General features: G+C 47.7%; 2 protein-coding genes across 5 annotated transcripts in view; one reads left to right on the top strand and one right to left on the bottom strand.

The window, feature by feature from the left end:
- CTNNA1 (catenin alpha 1) overlaps nt 1-12334 on the bottom strand; it is a 105529-nt gene that overhangs the window by 49049 nt on the left and 44146 nt on the right. Inside the window, exons 1-3 of one of the 2 annotated variants that reach the window (XM_017738161.1) lie at nt 5035-5123; nt 1684-1764; nt 711-863 (exon numbers count right to left, since the gene is read on the bottom strand). In XM_017738161.1, coding sequence (XP_017593650.1) covers nt 711-863; nt 1684-1764; nt 5035-5037 — 237 coding nt within the window. In that variant the 5' untranslated portion in view covers nt 5038-5123. Of the gene's footprint in view, nt 1-710; nt 864-1683; nt 1765-5034; nt 5124-12334 lie in introns of those variants that run through there. The other variant, XM_008636745.2, reaches the window with a different exon arrangement.
- On the top strand, nt 8099-11763 carry LRRTM2 (leucine rich repeat transmembrane neuronal 2). 3 transcript variants are annotated; one of them, XM_008636743.2, is made up of 2 exons: nt 8099-9561; nt 9897-11763. In XM_008636743.2, exons 1-2 carry the CDS (start codon nt 9558-9560, stop codon nt 11444-11446), a joined length of 1554 nt encoding a protein of 517 aa, XP_008634965.1. In that variant the 5' UTR covers nt 8099-9557; the 3' UTR covers nt 11447-11763. The 3 variants fall into 3 exon arrangements, with proteins under 3 accessions (XP_008634965.1, XP_008634966.1, XP_017593651.1); XM_008636744.2 differs by having other exon boundaries at nt 8911-9561; nt 10325-11763; XM_017738162.1 differs by having other exon boundaries at nt 8915-9561; nt 10346-11763.

Raw genomic sequence — 12334 nt, forward strand, 5'->3', positions numbered from 1 at the left:
AAGGGCTGCCCAGGGAGGTTTGGAGTGCCCATCCCTGGAGGTGTCCCAGGAAGGGCTGGAGGTGGCACTCAGTGCTCTGGGCTGGGGACAAGGTGGGCATCGGGCACAGCTGGGACTCGATGGGCTCGGAGGGCTTTTCCAGCCTCAGTGACCCTGGGATTCCAATTAAGACAGGTTGGTCCCATTTAACCTGGTTTCCCCCCCAATTAGAGCTCTGGTCTGCAGTTCCACCAGCTGAGAGCCTTTGGGTTTTCATTACAGAGGGGTGGCAGGGATAAGTGGTGTTGTCATTCCGAGTGTCTTGTTTGCTCTTTACACACACACGAGCAGGTTTTCATTCTAAAAGCCTTCACATAAAAGGCCTGTTTATATTCAGTGGGATTTTACTGGAAAGAAAAACCCTCCAGGCTTCAAAGCAATGGGTCTAACCGTCCAGGAGGAAAATCTTGCCTCCGTCTCCCGTACTCCAAATGGCCACCTCCAAGTAACAAAACCTTTATCACCCACTCACACTGTAATATCCACAACTACATGGGTTATTTAACAGCTCCTTTTGATAAGCTTACATTTTCAATTCATTCAAATAAAATTTCAAAAGGAAATTTATTACAGAATTTGCTTTGTGCTTCAACAGAATTGAAAAACCTGTTTTGCCTAGTCTTGCCTTAATTTAACTAGCAACAATTAAATTTTAATTTGTACCATCTTACCTCAATCAATTTGTTGGCATGTTCACGGAAAACCTGGGCATATTCTTTAACTTCTTTTTCATTCCCATTCTTGGCAGCTTCAATCAATACTAAAAGAGGAACATTTGTTTCCAGAAAAGAGTCTGAAACATGGTCCATAACAGCTTTGCGGAGCTAAAGTAAAAATAAAAGAATGAGTTATTCTGCAGTAGTGTTCCACTGCTGTTTCCCTCTTACTGTATTAATACGTAAAGCTTAAACTACTTTTGTCATTGATCCCTTTTCCTTTGTGTGACCAAGGCTTTCCTTGCACTAAGTCTTGTCTACACACTTTTTGCTTCAATTTAAATTAAATCTCCTTAAAAAATGGATTAGTTATAGAAGTGCAAGTCACCAGTTTGGCCACAAATATTGATTTAGCAGCTCATATTGGTTTTGTCTGAGTAAATTTGCTGCTTTCCCTCAGCTGATTAAACAACACACTGATTTAACTTTTTTGTTTTTCTGCTAGAATAAAAACATTTTTCAACAAACCTCATCCATATTCTCGCTTACTCAAAAATGGGAATATATTGCTTTAAAATCAAACAGACAAAAGGCTGATGCTACATAAATATAGTTCTCAAATAAAACAGGTCGAGATGAGCACCACCAGAATTATAAAATATCACTGATTATCTTCAAAATCCACAACATGAAAGTTGTTTTTCGGGAGGTTTTGGTTGGGCTTTTTTATCTCTCTTATCATGAGGATGATTAAGACTCCAACATTTGTATCTCACAGTTAACAGGGAATTAACAGGGAATTACATTCCCACCTCGTGCTTCCCTCCGAGCCACGCACTGGAAGCTTCTGGCTTTTAATTCACTGAAGACAGGCCACCAAACCCACTGCCCAGCAGAAACAAATCCCCAGACAACACTTCCCAGAGGGCAAGCATGCAGCAAGGCACTCGTTTGTCTCAGCCAGTACCACCTCTGACACATTCATTACCTGTCTGCGCAGGTCTCTGGTCTTTTTGGTCATTTTATCAATGGCAGAGTTCAGGGCATCACTTCTTTCCTTGCGGCCAGCCTGGAAAACAGCAGACAGAGAGATAAACAGGTATTCAGGGTCTCAAAGCAGTTATTATTCATTTCAAATATATTGTAAGCTTCTTTCTTTATTTTTCAGGTTTGCAAAGTGATTCTGCACCCTGGCAGTGGTCTCCACCTCCCTGATAAGGCAGTCACTGCTGCCTCCAAACCCCATCCCCAGGGATCACACAACACTGCTCCTGAGCAGGCAGCCGAAAGCCCAAAATCAAAAGTCAAATCCTTATGAACCTTTTGCTGGGTAAGAAATTCAACATTTCCAGTGAGTCTCCAGGCCCACCCACGGGAAGCTGCCAAGGTTTTGATCCAGCACGTTTCTCCTGAGCCCCGTTGTTAGAGAGGGCAAAGGGCCAGGCAGCAGGGGCAGCTTCCCTTTTCCATCAGACATGAGGTCAAAGATATCCTCATTTGTACCAAATTAAGAGTTAGGTAAGACAGTGGTGGTGGTCTGGTTTTGCTGGGAGTTTTTTCTGTATAATATAGCTTATATTAGGGTTTCAAAACACACTTTATGCAACCACAATCCAATTTCTGAAGTCCTAAGCCACAATCAATATAATTATCCAGTCGAGAAGAAAAACCGTTTAGCAGTGCTGCAGAGAGGGTATGCCAGGTATCAATTCTCCAGGTGACAGGCTGGTGTGAAATATCTGGATGAACAATCTAAAACACCAAGTCCACTCTAGAGCAGAAATTAAAAATGGGGGGAAGGGAGTTAGGATGTTGTAATGTCATTATAGTGTAATGAATTATTGAAGATTTGTCACTGCCATGATCAAGTTATTTGATTCTCATCACAAAAGGTAACTGAAAAGTGACTGAAGCTAAACCCAGGAGCTCGTTGTGGCGCTGCCACAGCCCTCGGCAGCCCTGGCACTGGCCCCCGTCTTTGCTCTGCATTCAAAAATCGAAGCTGAAGGCTCGAAATACAGTGAAGAGTAATGCACTGATTTACCCAACACTTTGCTGTTCCCCTGCTCGGGGGATATGACAGACAAGACTTGCTGATCAATGGCTTTGTCCCTGGCATGCTGGCGGCAGTGGGGAGTGCTGGCACCTGAGGGGGACAGGGGGACACTGACCCCAGAAGCTGCCACCAGGCACAAGCTGCTCCGAGACACCAACCTGCAGTGGCAGCTGCTTCTCCTCCTGCTGTTTCACCCCTGTTTACCCACAGCAACGTGACCATTTTACTGAACCCACAGCACCCCTCCCCATACACTGGGGTTTTTCCCAGGAACAAGTTTGGATCTAAGATATATGCTCATCTATTATGCAGAAAGCCAAACATTCAGCTATTCCAAGAAGTGCCATTTTACTTCTCCCCGGGTGCTCCCACATTACCATTTTAACAAGAAGCAGGAGCAGGGATTTGAGGCGAGGCCGCCCATCAATTCCACTTTGCTGTCCCTGGCTTCACAGCCCACAACAGCCTCAGTGCACAGCACCAGATGCCTTTTGGATGAGAGGAAAACCCAGAGATGGCTTCCACTAATGGACAATCAGTTCATGAGACCACTATGCAACAAAGAGCACATTACAGCCTGAGCAGCACTGATTCCTCACTGCTGATCCATTCCTACTGCACCACGTCCCAGCACAGGAAGAGCTGTAGAATCCAGCCCCAGTAGATTTTAGGAAGGCAGCTCCAGTTTATTTCCACCTTGTTGGCATGCAGAAGTTTTAGTACAGAAGCTTGTCAAAAGCATGACCAGAATTTCCTTTGGAAGGCTGCAGGATGAAGCACCCTGCTAATTTAGCTCTGGTGATTTAGCACACAGAGCTACTGACTGGGATCCTTTGTTAGGGCTGAGCTGGGGCAGAACAGGACAGACCCAGGACACCTCTACAGACACCCTGCTGCTCCCATTGACATCTTAAACCATCACAGCCAACTCCAACCAAGGTCCTGGACACAACAATGTCGAGTTTTGCCCAGCTGAAGTTTCTTGACTTTTTTTTCCATGCATAATAAACACCGTGGGGCCAATCAACCCCACTAGGACCTGGTGGAACACATGAAGAGCTGCACAGCCTGTGGCAGCATGAACGCCCCTGGGAACGCTGAGGATCATCCCGGGCCACACCACTGTCACTTTGTCCTGGCTCCCACACACCTCGGGAGTTTTACCCATTGGTTCCACCCCACAGCTCAAAAGTCCTGTTTGAGCTAGTCTTCCTCTCTCAAGTAATAAATCGTGTTTTAAAGGCTCCAAGTGCCAGTTTAGCTCTTCTGGGTAATTTGTTCCACTAACCAATTAGCCTGACCATTAAAAACTGGTCCTCATGTCTGGTGTGAACCTTCACTGAGGAGCCAGCTAATGACCCAGGAGCACAAGGCAGCCCAGCCATCAGCTCCTGCTACCCACGGGATTAGGAGGACTCACAAGAGTGAAGCCCAAATATTCAGATTTCTAATAGGATTTTTAGATATTCAGCACAAAACTCTGCTGAGGGAATCACAAGCCCCGCAGCCAGTGAGCAGCTAATAGATTCAGTAGATTTAATAGGGTCATGATGACCATGTCAATTATCCTGCAGTACAATATCCCAACTCTGTCCAGCATCATGGATAATAAATTTAGCCATGGTGCAAATTTACTTTAAATTAAATCAGATCTTTATCAAAGAGGATAGAATTGATGTTAAAAATTGCTCATTTCCCCACCTCCTTAATCTCTGCTCTTCCCCCACCACTGCTGCCCTGCTTGCAGAGCAACACAAACATTCCCTGTTGCATCCCTGCTGTGCCAGCTCACACCACCATCCCCAGTGGGGCTTGTTTTAATGCTCAAAGCAAAGAAAGGGGATTTGTGTACAGGGAGGGGAGCAGAATCACCATTTCTGTCACAAAGCACTCCTGCTGTAGGTGTGCCACCTGAATTCAGACAACCAAAAGATGCATCCAAGCTTTTCCTGCAGCTATGGAGGTTAAAATCTAATCCCAACTGAGTTTTGGAGATACAGGAGCACCGTGGTGGTGGTGCATTCCACCAGGATCCGCAGAGCATGTGCTGTAACCAGCCACTCAAAGATACGTTTTTGTAGCTAAACATCACAAACATCTGTTGTTAAAGGTTCATCAACAGTTTGGGTTAAGCTGAGCCCACAGAGGGAGATGGTGCCTCCTGCTCAGCACCACCTCACACCATCCCTGCAGAGCCCAGCATGCCCCCTCCCCAGATCAGCACCCAGATGTGAGCCAGATGTGCCACTGCCCAGAGCCACCACTGCCCCACCTGCCACTCACCATACAATTACCCAAAAAGGATGGTTGGCAGAGAGGTTTCTGCTTCAGGTTGTCTGTGAATTGTCTTCTGGGATGTCAGTACCACAGGCAGCATCCTGGTTAATGATGGGGCTGAATAAGTGGCAAATGAGTGCCTGGCACACCTTCCTATGGGCAGGCAGTGGTGTGACACGTGCCACCTCTGAGCTCTGCCTCCAGGGCACACAGGACATCAGCTCCCAGGGGCATTTTGTCCCAGGCTTGGTTCTGCCTTGCCCCCCAGCCTAATTCCGTGTCTACAGAGGATAAGCATGCACGGCCCTCCATCACTGTGACAGCAGGGCTGCCACCAAATTCCAGACAGAACAGTGCTGATTCAAGGCCAGGCAGTGAGAGCAGCAGAGCGTGGCCCACACAAATTCCAGCAGTGTTTTCACATCCAAGGTCTGCTGGTGGAGGAAGCAGGACTGTGCCCTGGTTTGCTGCAGGAAGGAGTCTCCCACAGCCAGCCCACAGCTCAGCAAAGGAAACGGGCTGCATGGCATGGTCCAGGGTTCAGCAAGAACCTGAGTGACAATAAAGCTGCCTGCACTGTCCCCCCTGCCCAGCTGGCAGTGCCACAGCACTGCCAGCCTGACATCCCTCCCCACGGCCAGGCTGCACCAGAGAGGGGAAGGGTGGCTGCTGCACTCACCCCGCTACAAGGAGGAATTACCATGTGCAACCAGTGCCAGGTGCAGAGAGCTGCCAGACAGGGAGGTGACAGCCTCCTGTGGTGGGCATGATGCCACCACACGTGCCCTCTGCTCCCAGGAAGACAACGACACCCGACCTACAGTGCCGTGACCCATCCCTCCCACTGCCCTGCCCCAAAGGACTCTCCGGCTCTCTGAAGCACTGGGCACATCTGCTGCTGCTGCTGGATCACCTCGGACATGCCTTTGCCCCATGTGCCCCTTCCCAGGGCTCAGTCCTACCCCAGCTCACGGCAGCGAATCCGAGTGACAGAGCACGCACGGTGACACTGCAGCCACACGTCCCTGCCCACCTCCTGCCTCACAGTCCCGTGACACAGCACAACAACCTTCTGGCCAAAAAGCAGCAAACCCTCCCATGGCCCCCGAGGTGCAATTCCCACAGCCCTTCCTGCAGGCAGAGGGGTGAGCTGGCTGCCTGTGCAGTGCCACACACGTGGCTGCGTGTCCCGGGTGCTGCAGTATCACCTGCAGCTCCAGGACTTGCGCCCTCCAGGCCCCCAGCACAGCAAAGCCACGCAGCCCCCACATCTACATCCAGTAAAATTAGCTTTTATGTTGTTCTTAATACACTAGGAAGGCTTCCACAAGATGTCAGCCTAACTAAATGACAACGCTCGCCTCAGGGTGCAATTCTACTTTCCCAGCGCATGGGTTTAGCAGGAAAACCAGTTGTGCTGCTGCCCCAGGAGTGGGGTAGGTGAGAAGCCCCCAAAAGGGTTATCTGGTCCTAGCAAGCTTATTCCTGCCAATTTCCCTGTCCACGTTGAACGTGAGGGTTCAGGCTGCCATAAAGCTCCCGCTGGGGCAGAAGTGCCCAGATGGCATCAACATGGTTTTCCTTGCCAGGCAATGACTTTTCAGGCTCAGAAGAAATGCATTTGCATGAGTTTTCTGGGGGTTTATTCCCAGCCTGTTACACCTTGATACCCCAGGCAGCTCCCAAGGAACAATGTGAATGTCACTGCAGTGTTCCACACTCAGGAGACTCAGATGCACACTTGTGGTAATAACTGCTATTTCACAGCAAGTGCACATAAAAACATGTTTTGCTAAGAAAAGCACCCATAAAGTTCGTGTTAACAGTTTCCTAAACAGGAAACTCGCTGGCAAGGTGCTAAATAGCCCTTGTTTGGTTAAGGGCCAAAGAATGGAGAGCTTCAGAAAAGGAGCAACTCACCGTGTTTGAACATTAACTCTTAACTCTGTGCCAAATTACACAATCTTGACGTGGGAGGAACCTACCAGCAGATACTGATGCAAAAAAGCAAAATGTTTCCAACGATCCCTAATTTCGGTCTCCTGGTAAGAGTGGAAGAGGCAGCAGCGGGGAGGGCTAACAGTTGACCTCAAATTATAGCCTTTGGAATGTTGTTGTTAAATGTTACGGTAACATATTGAAACGTTCTTAGAATTCAAAGCAACACTTCAGATCGGGGTGTTGCGCAGAGCTGCTCCCAGAACCGTCCGCAGGTGCTGCGGTTCCGCTGGGCAGCTGGCAGCTGAGCCTCAGCTCTTTGTACCCTGAACGTTAAACAAGAAGAAATTCTTTAAATAGGTTTATGTAATTTCTTTGCATGTATTTCTTTCACCCTGGAGCAAATGTGAAAATATTTACTATGGCAGAGCAATTTAAGAAATTTATCTAACATTTCCTAATTTGCTTAATCATTAAAGACAGTTACTCTCCTAATGGGTTCAGGGTAGGGTTTATTTGTTTTGCTTTAGCTCTTTTTGAGGTTTGAGGGGGTTTTGAGGTTTTCTTCTTGTGTGTTGTTAAAGAGTTCACCTTCTCCATCCCTTTACTTTCCACCCAGTGCTCCCGTTGAGTCTGCCCATCCCAGAAAGGGAGCACCAGAGGCAGTGTCCCCTTCCCACCACCAGCAGACAGCCAAGGGAGAAGCAGGCAGGAAACAGCAGGTCTTAGTTTTAGCAAGGACCTCCAAGGAACCAAAGCAAGGAACCAACACTTAATAACAAAGGTAAAAGGCCATTTTATTTTAAAACCTTCTTTTGACACAATTCATCTTGCTCCATCAGCATGGGAAATTTGTTATTCTCGGCTCATTCCAGATCTTGGAGGTCAGAGGTGATACCTCGCTGCTACACAGAAAACATTGTCAAGTGCCTCCTACTGCATTATTGCTTTATATCTCAAGGTGAAAATAAAAGAAAAGCTTATCAGCTTATCCAAGTTGCCTGGAGCAGGAAGCCGGCATCCCCCTGCTGCACCCACACCCAGCCACAACCAGAGCAGTGGCTCCGAAGGCTTTATCTGCACATGCATCCCAAAAACATATAAAAATGTCAATCAAGCCTGGTCATTTACCTTTCAATACCGACTGTCCCAGAGGAGAGGTTGCTCTGAATAATGGGGCAATGAACCTTTAAAGCAAGCAAACAGCCTGAGAGCCCAGTGTCCTCCTCCTGGCTGTGCGAGCACACTCCGACCAGAGCCCGGCGGGGCTGGACCAGCACACACAGCTCTGCAGGGACACAGCTCTGCAGCCCTAAACCCACAGGATAGCTGTTACAGAGCCACCCTGCAGCCAGGGGCTCATGGAGGCGGTCTCCCCCTTTCTGAGAGAACACACAGCAGCAGGACATAGCGAGTGACCACAAGGAAGCCCTCGCACTGCTCCGAGCCCCGACTGGAAATGCCAACCTCACCGTTTCCTCCCTGCACTCCAGTGCCCAGGAAAAAGCAAGTACAAAAGCCACCGTTTGGGAGGAGAAAATAGATTTTCTAGTTTCATAACCACACACTGTCAAGCTGGATTCCAATTAAATTTTTCCTGTGCCTTAACACAAGCTTTGCTTTTTCCAGAAATTTCCCCTGGCTCGAAGCACTTGCTCCTGTGCCCTGCTCCCAGGCTGTACTTCCTGACACACCAGCTCCAGCTACACCACTGCTCTCTGCACTTCTGCAGGGACCACAGTCGCACATAGTTGTCACACGGAGCTCTGAGCTGCTCAATCCCTCTCACCTCCATGAAAGCCAGTGCTGACCAGCATCCTCTATTCAAACTCTGCGCATTTTGCATCTAAAAGTTCCTTTCATGCAGGGAGATTTAGTAGAGAAGTGGGAGCAGGCAGCACTCAGGCACTTCCACCCGTGGCTCTGCGCTGCTTTTAACCCCAGCTGCGCAGAGCCGGCGCAGATGTGGGGGGAGCAGGGTGCTGCAAGTCTCTCCTGCTCCTTCTGTCGCGGGGACGAAGGACTCCTGCCGCTGGATTTTTCCCCCTCTATCAGTGGTCTTTAACACGATCACAGTATGCAGAACAATGCTTTAAAACAGCAAAGCTTCTGGAAAACCCAAACAAAAGGAACGTCACCAGGTGACGTCAGCCTATATAGAGCCCTGTGTGGTCGCAGCGCATAAGCAAATCCATTCTTGTACCGCTTCCCTGAAAAGCTTTTCAGTAAATGCACTCATGCTACTACAGGAGCTTCTCTCAGCAATAAGCCACCCATCTGCCATCAACAAGTTAGGACTAAAGGAAGCCACAGCTGCGGAAAAGGAAAACGTGAGCTTCAATTAACCAGCTGAGCAGCCACGGAGGACGAAAACTTGTATTAAGGCTTAAAAATTTCAGACCTGTCAGAGGAGATCAAGGCAGCAATTTCAAAAGGAATATTCCAAGAGAGCATCGTGGATTTTGCACTAATATCAAAGGACTCTAAACCCGGTCAATTATTCAAGGCTGTCTCATATTAGAGCCTTTCACAGACTCACGGCGTTGAGTCTCAAACTACGACTGAATGCACCCTCCAATGTACTCAAAAGAATGGGTAAGTTCCTGCGTTTCTCTGTTCCTTGTATAATGAATGACGGCTCTGCTTTAAAGGAGCAGTTAAGATGCTAAAGCTGATTGCTCTGCAATGAACCTTATGAAAAAAATGTTTTCCGATAGTGCCACTGTAACCCTCCGTAATCGAGATAAAGCCTCCTCCTAAGTGTAATGTCCAAGTATTCGGTTTGTCGTAGTAAGTTGTTTCTTGCATTTAGAATTAGCTTGTTGGAAATGCATGGCAATGTTATCTGCAGTGAAATCTTCCACCGTGATGTTCCAAGTGTACTGATAAGGCTATCCTATCTTGTTGTTTTCCTAAATTATATTCTGCAGGCTTACATTTCAAGTGGCCATTAGGGGCTCGTATGCTGGCAGCACTATATGCAATGAGTATGGTTTTAAAAATGCTGCCTGCCTTGGGCATGGCTTGTCCACCAAAATGTCGCTGTGAGAAGCTGCTCTTTTACTGTGACTCTCAGGGGTTTCACTCAGTGCCAAACACCACTGAAAAGGGCTCGCTAGGTTTGTCACTGAGGCACAATTATATTTCTGAACTTGAAAGGGATCAATTTGCAAGCTTCAGTCAACTTACTTGGCTTCACTTAGATCATAATCAAATTGCAACAGTCAGAGAAGATTCTTTTCAAGGACTGTATAAACTTAAGGAATTAGTCTTAAGTTCCAACAAAATCTTTCATTTGCCAAACACAACTTTTAGCCAGCTGCTTAACCTGCAGAATTTGGACCTCTCTTTTAATCAGTTATCCTCTCTGCACCCCGAGCTCTTCTACGGCCTTCGCAAGCTACAGACCTTGCACTTGCGATCCAACTCCCTGCGGACCATCCCGGTCCGCCTGTTCTGGGACTGTCGTAGCCTGGAATTCCTGGATTTGAGCACAAACCGCTTGCGAAGTTTGGCTCGCAATGGATTTGCGGGATTAATCAAGCTGAGGGAGCTTCACCTAGAGCACAACCAGCTGACAAAGATTAATTTTGCTCACTTCCTCCGGCTGAGCAGCCTGCACACGCTCTTCTTGCAGTGGAACAAAATTAGCAACTTGACATGTGGGATGGAGTGGACCTGGGGCACCTTAACAAAGCTTGATTTGACTGGAAACGAAATCAAAGCCATCGACCTCACTGTCTTTGAAACTATGCCTAACCTTAAAACCCTCCTCATGGATAACAACAAGCTCACCACTCTGGATTCCAAGATCCTGAGCTCGCTGACATCCCTCACCACCGTGGGCCTCTCCGGCAATCTGTGGGAATGCAGCCCAAAGATCTGCGCCTTGGCCACATGGTTGAGTGGCTTCCAAGGTCGGTGGGAGCCCTCCATCCTCTGCCACAGCCCCGACCACACCCAGGGAGAGGATATTCTGGATGCAGTGTATGGTTTTCAGCTTTGCTGGAATTTATCGACTGTGGTTACCCCCGTGGCTACGACGTCGTACACAGCTCCAACTACCGAGTACACGAAAAGAATAAGCTCTTCTCATTTCCATGTGGGAGACAAAGAGATTCCAACTACGGCGGGCATGGTCGTTACCACCGAAGAACAGTTCCCTGAGCCAAACAATGCCATCTTCACTCAGAGGGTAATTACAGGAACAATGGCTTTATTGTTTTCTTTCTTTTTTATCATTTTTATAGTGTTCATCTCCAGGAAGTGCTGCCCTCCCACACTAAGAAGAATTAGGCAGTGCTCAATGATTCAAAACCACAGGCAGCTCCGATCCCAAACGCGGCTGCATATGGCCAATATGTCAGACCAAGGACCCTATAACGAGTACGAACCCACCCACGAAGGACCCTTCATCATCATCAATGGCTACGGACAGTGCAAGTGCCAGCAGCTGCCCTATAAAGAATGTGAAGTATAATACCTACAGCCCATCACAAAGTAAATCAGATAAGTAACCTATTTTAAAATTGTAGGGACCTACATCAGATTCTAATTTTTACAAATGTTGACATAAAGCCTAATTTTCCAAGCTACTTAATGGAAACATTGTTTATGGAGTGGTGCAGTATTTTTAAGTTTTTTAAAAAATAAATCCATAATATTTTCAGTGTTAAAGAAGCAATGATTACATTAAACTTGCACTCCTAATGTTTAAAAGTCTAAAGATATGCTCACCTCAAACTATGTAAAATGTTTCATGTTATGTAATTATATGACTGTGTGTAAACATTTATACCCGAGTCTCCATATTCTACTTTTTCTACTGCAAACAGTCCGAGGGGAAGGATACTGGATATCTGTACAGGGATCTGTGGGGGACGTGCGCTCCGTTTGTTCCACTGCAGCTGGAGGATCCCAAACACTGCAGCTGGCTCCAGGCACTTTAAGGGCAGCTGGGGAGGAAGATTTTCCTCCTCTGAGCATTTCACTCCAGTAAGGGAAAGGAGGGAAAACAGAAGGAAAAAAACATAAAGAGCAACAAAGGTCCAGGTGGGAATTTCAGTGCATTGGGGTGAATTTATCTGAAATACAGTTTTTCTCTGTGCGTGTTCATAGCTTGGCTTGCTGAAAGGCACAGCAGGCACAGAAAGGAACAGTTCACACAGGCACACACAGCCCTGGGCAGGATGGGCACACACACACACACACAGAGGAGCAGGATGGGCACACAGCCCCAGGAGCAGGATGGGCACACACACACACAGCCCCAGGAGCAGGATGGGCACACACACACACAGCCCCAGGAGCAGGATGGGCACACACACACACACACCCCTGCGCAGGAGGGGCACACCCACAAACCCAC

This window comes from Corvus brachyrhynchos, unplaced genomic scaffold (assembly GCF_000691975.1).
Source record: "Corvus brachyrhynchos isolate BGI_N302 unplaced genomic scaffold, ASM69197v1 scaffold616, whole genome shotgun sequence".
Lineage (NCBI taxonomy): Eukaryota > Metazoa > Chordata > Aves > Passeriformes > Corvidae > Corvus > Corvus brachyrhynchos.